We start from the raw sequence: 12,830 nt of genomic DNA, 5'->3' as shown, positions 1-12,830 counted from the left end.
TGTCGGCTGCCATCTTGCCACGGAAAAGTATTTTAATTAAAATGTATCCTAAGTTGTCTGATCTGGCCAGCAAGAAATTTGGATCAAATTGTAATGGAATGCTGTTTGGAGAAGAGTTTGTTAGAGATATGTCTAGCTATGCAGGCACATTTAATACAACCCAAAAAGTAAAAAAATATATAAGGAAGGTTTTTGGAAGGGCCATGAAAATGCGGTGTCGATTCCTCAGTTGTGGACAAGGAATTACTTGTATGTCTTTCACACATGGATATAGACCCTTCAGCTATCAATCAGAAATGCAGAATGTTTATCTGCAAAAACAGAGGTCAAGGACTAGAGGAACGAGAGGCGAGAGAAGGTCTAGAGGAGGAACAGGTTTGTTTAAAGCAAGACCATTTGTGTATCCAAATAAAGCCGAGTGGTAGATTAGCTGAATTTCTGACACTTTGATAGGAAATCACAACAGGCCCGTGGGTATTAGAGACAGTCAAAGGTTATCATATAGACCTAATAAATTCTCCAGTTCAAAACAGGAGGCCAAGGCTTATTAGTATTTCAAAGGATCAAGAGAAGTTGGTAATGCAGGAAGTGGAAGCACTTCTAGAAAAAGGTGTAATAGAAAGAGCAGTGACAGGTGTAGAGAAATGTGTCAGCAATATTTTTTGGGTGGAGAAGGAGGACAAGAGCATGAGGCCCATCATAAATCTAAAGGAGTTAGCCAGTAGAGATGCCAGTTCAAGATGTTGACCCACACACACAAAGCCCTGCACAACGCAGGACCAGCCTACATCAACAAATGCATGACCTTCCACCAACCAACTAGACACCTACGATCCTCCTCCTTCTTCCTTGCAGACCCCCTCCATCCCCCAACCCCCTCCCCGGATCTGCCAAGGCAACAGCGGAGGATGCTCCTTCTCACAACTGGCGGCCAAAGATTGGACTGACCTTTCCCTGCACCAAAAAACCGTCTCATTGCTCCAGCAATTCAGGAAAGGACTCAAGGCCTTTCTGTTTGAATGAACAGATCTTCACGAAGCAGTTAACAACTTCAGCGCCTTCAGATCCTCATGGGTGATTTGCTGAGCTTTACAAATTCTTGATTGATTGATTGTCTGTGTTACAATCCTTTCAAAATGAAAGGCAGCCATATGTTAAGAGATCTGTTGAGAAGAGGGGATTGATTAATCAGACTAGACTCAAAGGATGCTTACTTGACCATCCTAGTGTGTCTTGAACACAGATTTCCTTCAGTTTCAATGGCAGGGAGTACTGTGGAGGTTCAAGAGCCTTCTGTTTGGACTGACTTCAGCACCTTGGTGTTTAACAATGGTAATGAGACCAGTGATGACTTGGTTAAGATCAAGAGGTGTACATCTGATATTATACTGGACGATATCTTGTTTATGGCTGAGACGAAGGAATTAGCTGAAGAACACATGGATTTGGCAGTTCGAATTTTAGAGGATTTGGATTTTGTAATAAACAAAGAGAAGTCAAATTTGAGTCCAGTTCAGGAATCAGTATTTATAGGTAGGTTGGATACAGACCTTAGAGAGAGTATTGAGATTGCCAATGGAGAAAGTGAGGAAGATTTGCAGGGAGTGGAAGAGGGTAAATGTGCAGAATTGATCTCACTGCACCAGTTGGCAAGGTTGTTGGGGTTGGTTGTTGTTGGCATTAATTCACATGATTACAGAGATGAAAGGCATATCATGTGCATAAGGGGCTGAAGAACTCTCAGTGGCTGTGACTGAGTCGAGAGGCATTACAAGAAATCAATTGGTGGTTGCTCAATTTGGAGGCCTGGAATGGCAGGGCAATTTGAGGGGAAATTCCATAACTGGTGATCAAGTCGGATGTGAGTTTGCAAGGCTGCGGAGCGAAATGTGGATCAGTGTTGATGGGAGCTTGTTGGATGGCAGAAGAGAGTGGAATGCATATCAATTACCTGGAGTTCTTAGCGGGATCATTTGCAGTAAAGAGTTTTGTGAGGGACCAAGTTCGATGCTGTGTGTTGCTGGAGATTGACAATGTTTCAAGAGTCAGAAACGTCAACAAGTTAGAGGGACCTCGTTCAAGAGCAATGTTATGTTATGTTATATTAATTTATTATGCGCACAGATACTCCAGCCAAGGAGCGTCCCGGCGCAGAGACAAGGAGAAACATAACACAACAGGGAAATGAAGGTGTAAAAAGAGGCAGCTAAAACAAGAATGTTTTTATAGCCCTCCGGAAGGTCAGGAGGTCCTCCAGCAAACGAATTTCAACAGGGAGGGAGTTCCAAGCTGATGCGGCTTTTACGCTGAAAGAACGACCCCCCATACGGCTGAGTCTGAATCTGGGGACTACAGCGAGGGCCAGGCCCTGGGAACGGAGGCAGAGTTAGCAAAATACTTCAGGAATTACTGTCTGGGTCACAATATTATGGTGCAGACTCAATATTTTCCAGGACTGAGCAATGTGGCAGCAGATTAGAATTTAAGACATTTGAAGGATTCAAGCAATTGGGGGTTTGACAAGGTGGTGTTCATGAGTTTGAACAGGAAATGGTGTCCTTTAACGGTGGATTTTTTGCAAACAGGATGAATGCTCAAATAAAGCCTGATCTGAGTGCCCAGCCAGTGGATGCGTTTCTACAAATTTGAGAAGGGGAGGGGCTTTATGCTTTACCACCATTTGCAATGATTCAGAGGGTGCTAATGAAGGCTTGGAGATAAGGAGTGGAGGTGTTATTGATAAACCCATTTTGGCAGTCTTAGGTTTGATTTCCGGACATAATGAGCCTTGTTAATTAACCCTGCGGGAGAAGGTCATGAGTTGGTGAAAACTGGTCAGTTGTCTTTAATGAGATAGATGATTTCATGAGAGTCTGGCAGGTGTCTTGATTATTGTCAGAGGCTTCGGAACTGATCAAGGAGTCTTTGCTACCAGGAATGATGAAGGGATATAGGAGGGCAAGGAGATGATGGACTACTTGGTGTGCTAGAAGGGGTGCGAATCCTGTATCAGCATCTGGATTTCAGGTGGTTAATTATTTGACAGCAGTGTTTAAGAAAGGCTTGTATTATAGTACAATCAATGTAAGTAGATCAGCAATATCAGCAGGTATGTTTTAGTAGAAGGTGTGCCAATAGGGCAACACGTATTGGTTAAAAAATTGATTAAAAGTATTTGTGTAGAAGAACCACCTATAGCAAAGTATTTTTCTTAATGTTATGTGACTATTGTGCTTAAAGAGATTGTGAATAGCGGAAGGAATGAAGCACTTTCCTTAAAATAGTTATCCTGGAAAGTAGCAATGTTGCTTTCTTTGGTTTCTTTTAGGAGGGTGTTGGCGATATGGGTTTTGGGGGTTTCTTCTAAAAATTATCAGCCAGAGAGAGTGTGGTTTACTATTGGGAAGTGAACTAAGACTATGTCAAGGACAATTTTTGTTATTCAAGAATGGAGGACCATGATGATCTTTGTGTGGTGAGGTGTTTAAAGGAATACAAGGAAAGAACAGCAGGATTATGAATAGAAGGAGAGACTCAGTTAATAGTATCTTTTAGGTCAAATTCAACCTTAGCAAGATGGGTGAAAGAGTTAATGAAGAAAGCTGGAGTGGATATGTAAATGTAAATGTAAATGTGCTTCGATTTATATAGCGCGCTTTAACCCAGGGGCCTCAAGGCGCTTGCTTAGGGAACCCGTCCTGGTATTCCCCTGTGAGATACCCCGGCCGGGTATCCACAAGGTGAAAGCCAGGCATCCCGCCGCGAGGGGCCGTAGTGGAGATTAAGCAAGCTATTGCCCAGAGTCGCAGAGTGTGACCCCGTGAGTCGAGTAGGCACCAGAGCGAGAATTGTCGACTCCGTGGAATTTTTGAGCCCGAGACCCGCCGAGGCGGGGAATAGAACCCTGGTCCACGGCCGATCTCAGCTTCTGGGTCTGCCGCCTCTAACCACTGAGCCACGCTTCTCCACACATATGAGTCAATTTGGGGCACACTCCACTAGGGTGAGGCTAATGAAACCAGCGGATTGGGTGAGTGATTCAACAATTAAGAAATTGTATTTTAAACCACTAGAAAAAATTGTGAACATTTTTATTGTAAACAAAGAGAGCCCATCCATCTCTTGGGACTTCCTTTCCACTTCAGGTATTTTGGAAAACAGAAAGTTTTCTTCAGATACACTCACCCACCAGAGTTTCCTCTTGGTGGCATGCTTCATCACTAGGCTCCTTCCCGTTCAGCTGTAGAACGGGGCATGCTGTGACCTACTAGTTACGTGAGACCAGTTTTTGTGTTGTCTATAATAGATGGAGAGAAAATAGGAGTGGGTGGTTTCATGGAAGATTAAAACTACCTGGCTATTAGGAAAAATATTTTCTTCGTATCTCTATCAAGTATGGTTAAAAAGTGGGGAAAGTTGAAACTCTATGGACTTATGCTCCTGAGTTTCAAAGATCTACATGCTTCAAGCCCTAACCCTCTGCTATTTACCAGGACAATCCACAGAGCCACGGGCGGGCGATTTCCTAAGTGAGGGAGTAGCTTTGATGTATGCATGACTAAAGTCGCTCCTTTCCCCCGTTTGGACTCATGATGCCGAATTTAAGCAATTTATATATCTTCCAGATATAAAATCATATCTGCTCTGTATGTATATGATTTTATTTTTCTAGCATGCAGTGGCATTTCAAGTAAGTGTTGACTGGAGTGGTTTCAGAGAACAGGGAGTAACAACCCTTAGTCCTGATGAATTCAACTTTTATAGACAATACCAAAAGTGCTCCCACTTAACTAGTAGTTCGCAGCAAGCTCTGTTTTCCAAAATATCTGAAGAGAAAAGGAAGTCCCAAGAGATGGATGGGCTCTCTTTGTTTACAGTATGATTAATTGGAGGACGAGTCCTTTCATCTATTTCCTCTACCTCCCCCTTCTTGCTTTTCATGGTAAATGTTATGGCAGGGATTTGAGCATGCATACTATTGACATCCCTGCCCTGCTATAAAATAAAGATTTTCCACAACTTTGGTGGGTAGAAAATCAAAGATTTTATTAAAGACACTCCCTCCTCCTGGGTTTTCCCACCCTGTTAATGTCTGTTTCAATAGGTTTATTTTCAGGACAATATTAAGAGGAAGATCAAATAGACGGAGAAAGGGTAAAAGCAGAATTGTCGTCAAAGGCTGATGAAAAGTTGGATCACTGTGGTCTTTGTGTAGTAGTTATGAACTTTGAGTAATTAGCAGCAAAAAGAAGGAAGATGGCTGCTGGTTCTGAGTATTTATGCATGTTCAACAATGTTCTGGAATGTTTGTAGTTCTAATTCTAAGACACAGTTCTTTGTTGTTGCTGTGTATGAGTGTAACAAAGTAACTATGCATAATATTAGCCTCTGTGTTTTTAATAAAATCTTGATTTTCACTCCATCGAAGTTGTGAAAAATCTGCATTTTGATACTCGCTCAGGGAGGATGCCTTTTTGCACAATGATATTCTATAGCGTATGAGTTAAATTACAGGGTTTCCACATTTTGGGGTGTCCTAAATAATGGGGTGTGGTTTTGCTCCCATACAGTCATGTTTTGGGTATGTCTCATCTGCTAACCATCTGCTAATCTGGTATTCCAGTGAGCCAGAGTAAAGGGCATTCTCATAATCCAGGTGGGACAAGATGATAGCACTGATGACAAGCGCCCAATTATATTCTGGAAGGAATGGAAGGATTTTCTTCATGGAATTCAACAGTATCCTCTAGTCCAGATTTTTTCATCAGGATGATCAAAGAAAGGTCTAGGTCAAGCCAAAAGTCTACATTTTGTACCGAAGTAGACAGAGAGGGAGTGTTATCTAATGCGAAGTGGCTAGATAGCCTCCCACCAAATTAGAGTTTTCACACGGGAGATCAACATTAATCCATTTGTAATGCTTCCCTTACCGCCCTGGCTTCTATTCCCTTTTCTCCTCCCTGCTGATCCCTCATTCCCATATCCTTTTACCAATTTCAGCACCATATGGTGCCTTAGGATGACATAAAGTGATATACACAAGCAACATGACATAGCCAGCACTTTATAGCTGTTTGAAGATTATCTAAATACAATTCATTTTAGATTTCTACTCATTTCTATGAGTTATACCACTATAATTGTAACTGTGGATTTGTCTACCAAGAGTCGCTATAGTATTAATCCATACAATTGCGTGTTGTTGTGGGTCCCCTACAATTATGATTACATAATGAAGCTCTTACTGCATTTCACATTTTTCTGGCAACCCTTGGTCAAGACATTTTTCATCTTGTGTTGGTTATTCTAACTGCTGTCTTAATTAAATTTATTTATTTATAAAGTTTTATATAGCGCGGGTAACAATGATTTAAAACATCTGAGGTGTTCTGTTACATAGCACCAATATGCATCCATGTCAAATATTCCTATGGAGACGTTTACTGTAAAGAATCTAGCCTGACAAATTCATTTACAATTAGAGGACAGTTCGGTGGCAAATGGACCGTGTAACATTTGAAGGGTTCATTGGCCAACATTGCTCTATTTGCATTGAGCTTAGATGACTTTTATACTTCTTGAGCTTGGGAACATTCCCTGCACCTTGTTTTCTGTTTGTCATTGAGTGTGACTATGCAAACCTGTAACCCCGTGTTGCTGGGCCTTTCAGATAATTATAAATGTGTATTAAGTGATTTTTCCATGTTTTTGCTTCATGTAGCCTCAGTACTTGGGCTACATGATAATTGCTCTCTTTTTCCTCCTGTTGTGGCTGATGCTCCTTTTTATGTTGATGATAACCAAATGCATTTTCATTTCCTTCCTTAACCACTTCATTGCATGCCCCCTTTGTAGTGTCTAACTGGCCTGGAAGGTCAAACACTTCCTCCACATTCTAAGCTAGAGATGTTCTCTCATGCTTCTCATTTATTCATTCAGTCATCCTCTGTTATTTTATTCCTTCTTTATTTCTCCCACCACTGCTGCACGTAATCAGAGTTTTTTATGACAAAATTAAATCTTTTACACACACATGCATTTTTTGTTATGTAAAGTTCATAAGGTCCAATCTCTTCTAACTTTCCCATCTGTCAGATTTCTTCGTCAAACCATGATTTGTCTTGTCTAATTTCCTGCCATTCATTCTATATTGGAATTCCTCAATATGATTGGCTACCCTTTTAGTGTATGTTTCATTTAGCTGTCACTATACTCTTCAGCAGGGATAAACAAGTACTTTTATATCCATGGGGTAACGCAAAATTATGGGGCTCCCCTGCAGATGGGCTCAATGGAAGGGGGCCCTGAATAGTTGGGCCCTGCCTACACTCGGTAAAGCAGAGTGGCATTCCCAAGCGTTTAACTATTTATCATTCCATGCCATTGCACGCATTCTGCAAAGTATTCAATTGCATGCCTTAGTGGGTGATGGGGGCCCCCTCCAAAACAAGAAACCCTGGGGGCCCTCCTTACAATGCAGTGTCTGCGGTGAGCCTCCGTTATGCCCCTGTTTCAAATGTGTGTACCCGAACTATCTGCTCCTCCTAGACAACCTGTGTTTGTTTGGCTTTCCTCCTCTGTTTGGCCAATCGCCACTTAAACCTTCCACCCATCTCTGCCCACCTGTTCCATACCACTCATCCTCCTTAAAGGGCATGAAAAACCCAGCTCTCTGGTTGGCAGTGGGTTGTAGCAATAGGTGGCTGCTAGCCCACCTTTCACAGGCGCCTCCTCCTCTATTCTACGTTCACATACTTACAAGAAAATGGATGCAGCCCGAGATCAATAAACACATTCATTGTAAATGTCTCCACCTTTAAACCTTACCTAGGGTGCTGCTCTTCTGTCGGTTCAAAGTACTCTTTTCCTGTTTTGACTTCACTGGCTTCCTGTACTGTATTATTTTTCCTTTCACAACCTAAATTTGTTTCTAAAAGTCTGAACTCTCTGCTGTCAGGCTTGATGACTTTTTTAAATTGTGGAACAGAATGCACTACCATCCCAAAATTGTGATATCAAATGGAAGCTAATAGCTTGCATGACTGGCTAAATGGCAGCTTCCATGACCGCGTCTATTATACTTAAGCGTCCTATCCCTCGCTCCTTTTCACTTCAAATAAATGCTTTGAAGAAGTGCGAAAACCCCCTACTCTGATCTTCAGGAATGGCATCTACACTTCCCAAAAATGGCATATGAGAGACACCGTCTTCCATCCATAGTTCTCCCACGAAGTAGTGTGCTACAAAAGTGATTAAGTGCCTTGTCGGGTTAAAAAAAGGTATATATATATATGCAATTACATTGACCAATTGGCTTGTACTCTCCACTCAAACTCCATTGATTTTCACTCATGTCCTTGTATACCTCTTCCCTCTTCAGTGTTTTAGATTTCCTCAATATGTACTCTAACATTCTGGAAATCCTTGTGATATTTGTTTATCTGCTCTGTGATGTAGCTTAAACCCGGCCTGAAATATAATTTTCTCTTTACCATATTTTCAGTCTAACCATGTCTCTGGAATCACTATGGCTATTTTAAAAATCAAAACCTTCTTATGTACCATACATTGTTCATTTTGTTCTATATTAAAAGTATTTTGGATAAACGTCAATAACTTTATTAACTGTAGCTAAACTAACGATATATATATCATATATATATATATATATATATATATATATATATATCGTATATATACATATATATATATACTGTTTATTTATACTAACTAAACATGTATACTGAGATTCGAATGTTCCTATCTGCACCTACACTAAATGCAAACCTATGCTAAAACAACAAGCATGCTAACTTAATATTGCAACCCTCATGTGTAAATATATTATGTAACTTTATTAAAAGTATAACTTTATTGCTTGTGTAACTTTACTGGGTGCTAGTTACGATACTGGAGGAAGTATACTAACAGGCAAAAACAGTAACTTTGCATTATCTGCATATCTGTTCTTTAAATGTATTGTACAGTTACAATAACTGGGAAATTGAACTGTGTAACATGTGCTATATGTATTAATTTTAAACTGTGTTGAGTTATTTATGTTTACTACTAGAGAACCTGAGAGACAGTGTGAAGTCGCCATTAAATGCCAATAACCTATTCTACTTCTGTCTGATAGTGTGGTGCCAATTTACTACACTTTGGTAGGTACCTTTACAGCATGGCCATATTGAGTAAGTAGCCTTATGTACAGTCTGTTTTAATGATGTCAAGTGTGGTCTTTGTTTGTGGTAGATGTGCAGAATTCCGGATCAGAGGTAGAATGGGATTTATGAAATCAACAGGGTGTCACAGTGGGCGGGTGGGTCCAAATGGACTGATACAAAATCAAATCACATGTCAGGTGAACAGTGTCCAAAATATCTCACCTTCCATAGTCTGGGAGCACCATATGATGATCATATAAGAGCAGATTTTTGAACTGGGTCATAATTGCGAATTTCCAGTTGTCCAGCACCATGGTCAGGTTGGCGCATCCCTTTAAGTTGACTTTTTCCGCTTTAAAAAATGAAAAGAAGCATATTAGTTACTGTACGTTTAGGTTGTTACAATGAAAGAGTTGTGTGAACAAGAGGAACACTTCACTCTTCCCAATTCAAGAATTTGTTTTACGTGCATGAACCCATTGCATGTAGAACATAGTTGTAGTCAAAAAGTGAAAGAAGTTACTCATATAAGGCACAGCATATAAAGAGGGGCAGGTTCTAGGAAAATCCGGACAGTTTATGACAGGAGCCACTAATATGCCATCAGGACAAGGCAATGTCACACCCACCATACTACACCCATCCAATGGAGACTAGAAACTGTAGTAAACTTTAATAAAGTTTGGACCAAAGCAAAACATGGTAACCGAAAAAGTATTTTTTCTTGGTGCCAACCTTTACTACATTTAACGAGATTGACCAACAATGAGACAGTGCTCCGAGATGGGTGATTTAAAGCCAGTGACACATACTTAGGTTTCTGGAAACCGCTCCAGGCTCACCCTTTCTCATGTGTTTTTCCTACTACCTGCTGGTAGGATCACTATAAAGACGTGTGTTGGTCAGCCAAAATAGAATTTTACATGCTGGCGAATTTCCATACGCTGAAAAGGGCAATGTTCAGACCTTTTTTTAGTAATTTGCCATCACCAATAGGTAGCTCCCTTATGGAGGCTAATACCCAAGCTTTTAGATAAGGCCTATTTTCTCAGGCACCCACCACGAAGGGCAGGAGGTGCATGGATCCTCATGGAGATGCAGTTTCATGTTTTTCAGGTGAGTGACTGCAGAACATAGAAAATAGCGGTATACATGGGAGTACCAATGTCAAATATATCTGTGATATTTAATATGGTTTCATCTGAACATCACTTTTAATTTTCTTTCCGTCCTTCTAGTCTCCGAGGATTGGAGCTAAGAAATATCTGTCATTCTTTAGAACAAGGCTTCAATCCACATCACACTTTTAGAACATATCAGGATTCCAGGAGGAGTGCCTGAATGTTATCTGTTGGGTAGGGGGGGGCCTGTCTGTCAATCCATTGGCATTCTACTCTGTCTTTCGAACTAGACATGTGTTGATGATGGATTCCTGGTTTTAAACAAGTTAATACAACACAGCAGTCATTCCACAAAATCTCACTCTGAGACCAAGCGAGGCAACTAAGAAGTTCGAGGAGCGCTCGCGTCCTACCGTCTGATCTGTAGTCCCACTCCGATGGCTGGCGCGTCTGTTTCACGGCGAGGCTCAGGGCCGCCCCAAGCAGCAGCAGGAGCACAGTCCTCTCCATTCGAAGGCTGTGCCTGCAAAAAGTGAACATTTTACAGAGAGTTAGCTCATGTGAGAACTCTGATCATCCATCTGGAGCGCATCTGGACGACGACATCTGGAGCAAGTACAGAACAGGTTCACATGCTCCTCAATGACGCACACACATTCATGCTTCACGGATTACCCACTTCCGCCTTGGAGTTGAGTTAAAAAAAAGATGTGCTTGAGAAATATAAGAGATCGTGTGAGAGAATCCAGACTGCTCACAAGGAACCTATTCTTTTTTTTCTTAAAGAGATATTTCTTCTAATTACTACAATATCTTATTGTGCTTGCTATTTCTACAATGTATATATTGTCGACTGCATCACAGCCAGTGAGTTGAGAGGTCACAGTGTACACCAGTGTCCTGCTGGGAACAGTGGTGTATCCTGAAAGGAGTCCCTTGGGTACATCTTTCACCTTTGTGTATTTTGGGACGCAGGAACCCTCATAAAGAAACCGCCTGTGTTTGCATGTTGTGTATATATATATATATATGGATGTGATTTAAGAGTACAAACATAGCTCTAAAGCAAGTCAGTGCTGTACAAGGAGACAGCTAAGAATTAGGGTACATCAGAGAGAAGGTGAAGGTAAGTGGAATAGAGGGAAGCTGAGCTAGTGCTTTTAGGTGCATAGCGCCATAAATAGCAGGCGATATTGTCATCCAGTTAAACGGGAGTTTTTAAATCGACGTCAGATCGATGAAAGACTGCATTGGCCTATATGGTAATGCAGCCGTTGGCCTACAACTTGTCTCAGGTCTCCTAACTATCACACACTGAACTATCCTTGCAACTCACCCACCTGCTTCTTGGGAACTATTCCACAGCCACTACCAGGTGTAGAGTAACAATCCAATGTACAAAGTAATGGTCCTCAATGGAAGTGGGAATTGCTGGCCATGTCCTTCATCCTAATTCAGGAATCTTAAAATGGGTGAGGTTAGGCTTTTGTAAAGAACAGACATGTTTGGCCAAAAGAAGGAGTCCAGAGAGAGAGAGAGAGAGAGAGAGAGAGAGAGAGAGAGAGAGAAATGTGTACCTCTTTACACCATGTGAACTCAACAATTCAATTAATAAATATTAATTTCTTGCCTTCATAGTTAATCCTCTAGCTACCTCTTTCTTGAAAAAGCTAACCGAGGTCTTTAAATGACTAGATTCTTTCCAGTACCAACGAACAACTGGTAGTTATAATGTTTCTCCTTTCTCCTTCCCCAGTGATGCATATCCTGGGAACCATGTTCTTGTGTAGTGAATGCATGAAATCATTTGTCTAAAGTCCTATACAAGGACCTGCTTTTTCACTGTTAGGGAGGCCACCTTTTCCCCACTTTAGAAGGCAAATCAATGGATTTTCTATTGAACTTTGTTGAGTTCCTTGTACTTTTGATTTGAGGACTATTATGCTAACTGATGGTCCAGATGATATAGTTCTACTTTTATATTCGCAAAGTAAAATCTTAAAATTTAGCCTGTGTCTGCCATTCTTATTAAGAAGGTTACTGCCTTATTCTGATATGTAAGATCTAACATAAGAGAGACGGGTCTGGTTGGGGAGCACCAAAGTCCGTGGAGGGACTCCTGGTTCGAGTTGTTAGTACGCATTGGGGAAGTAAAGGTGGTGGTGGGGGGGTAGAGTTGCATGCTGACACCTGCCATGCAGGGTTGTAGCTCTCATTGGTACAGCACGTTCATTCAGTAGCTTGGGAGACTAGGCATATTAGAGCCCGGCTGTTTCCCCATTATGGCAGTCTTTTCCTACCCAGCCATGGATGTTCCATTGCTCCCCTGGCTACGCCACTGCAGCACCAAGTCAGTTCTCATAGCAGTTGCAAGTTATATTCACATGCTTTTAGAGTGAGTCATATTTGATTCTCATTTGTCCTTCAAGGCCGACTTTAACAAGCTGTTGTTGGTTTGTTTTCGTTTGATTTAAAATTCTAATTAACATTTTGCCCTTTCTCAATGTTTCTCTTGCAGGAAAGACGTAGTCCAGGCCACAAC

The 12,830-nt window shown here is 41.2% G+C and overlaps 1 protein-coding gene across 3 annotated transcripts in view; it reads right to left on the bottom strand.

Moving 5' to 3' along the window:
• Positions 1–12,830, bottom strand: part of LOC147702393 (uncharacterized) — a 130,757-nt gene that overhangs the window by 31,950 nt on the left and 85,977 nt on the right. For all 3 annotated transcript variants that reach the window (XR_015297521.1, XM_086931006.1, XM_086931005.1), the window contains 2 exons: positions 10,702–10,811; positions 9,390–9,519 (listed from right to left, as the gene is read on the bottom strand). Coding sequence is in view for 2 of the 3 variants with exons in the window: in XM_086931006.1 (XP_086787132.1) it covers positions 9,390–9,519; positions 10,702–10,798 (227 nt within the window). In the remaining variant the exon portion in view is untranslated. The remainder of the gene's footprint in view (positions 1–9,389; positions 9,520–10,701; positions 10,812–12,830) is intronic.

Source organism: Lissotriton vulgaris, chromosome 7, assembly GCF_964263255.1.
Source record: "Lissotriton vulgaris chromosome 7, aLisVul1.2, whole genome shotgun sequence".
NCBI classification, from domain to species: domain Eukaryota; kingdom Metazoa; phylum Chordata; class Amphibia; order Caudata; family Salamandridae; genus Lissotriton; species Lissotriton vulgaris.
Note: the sequence above shows the minus strand (reverse complement) of the source record. Positions and strands in the feature narration are given on the sequence as shown.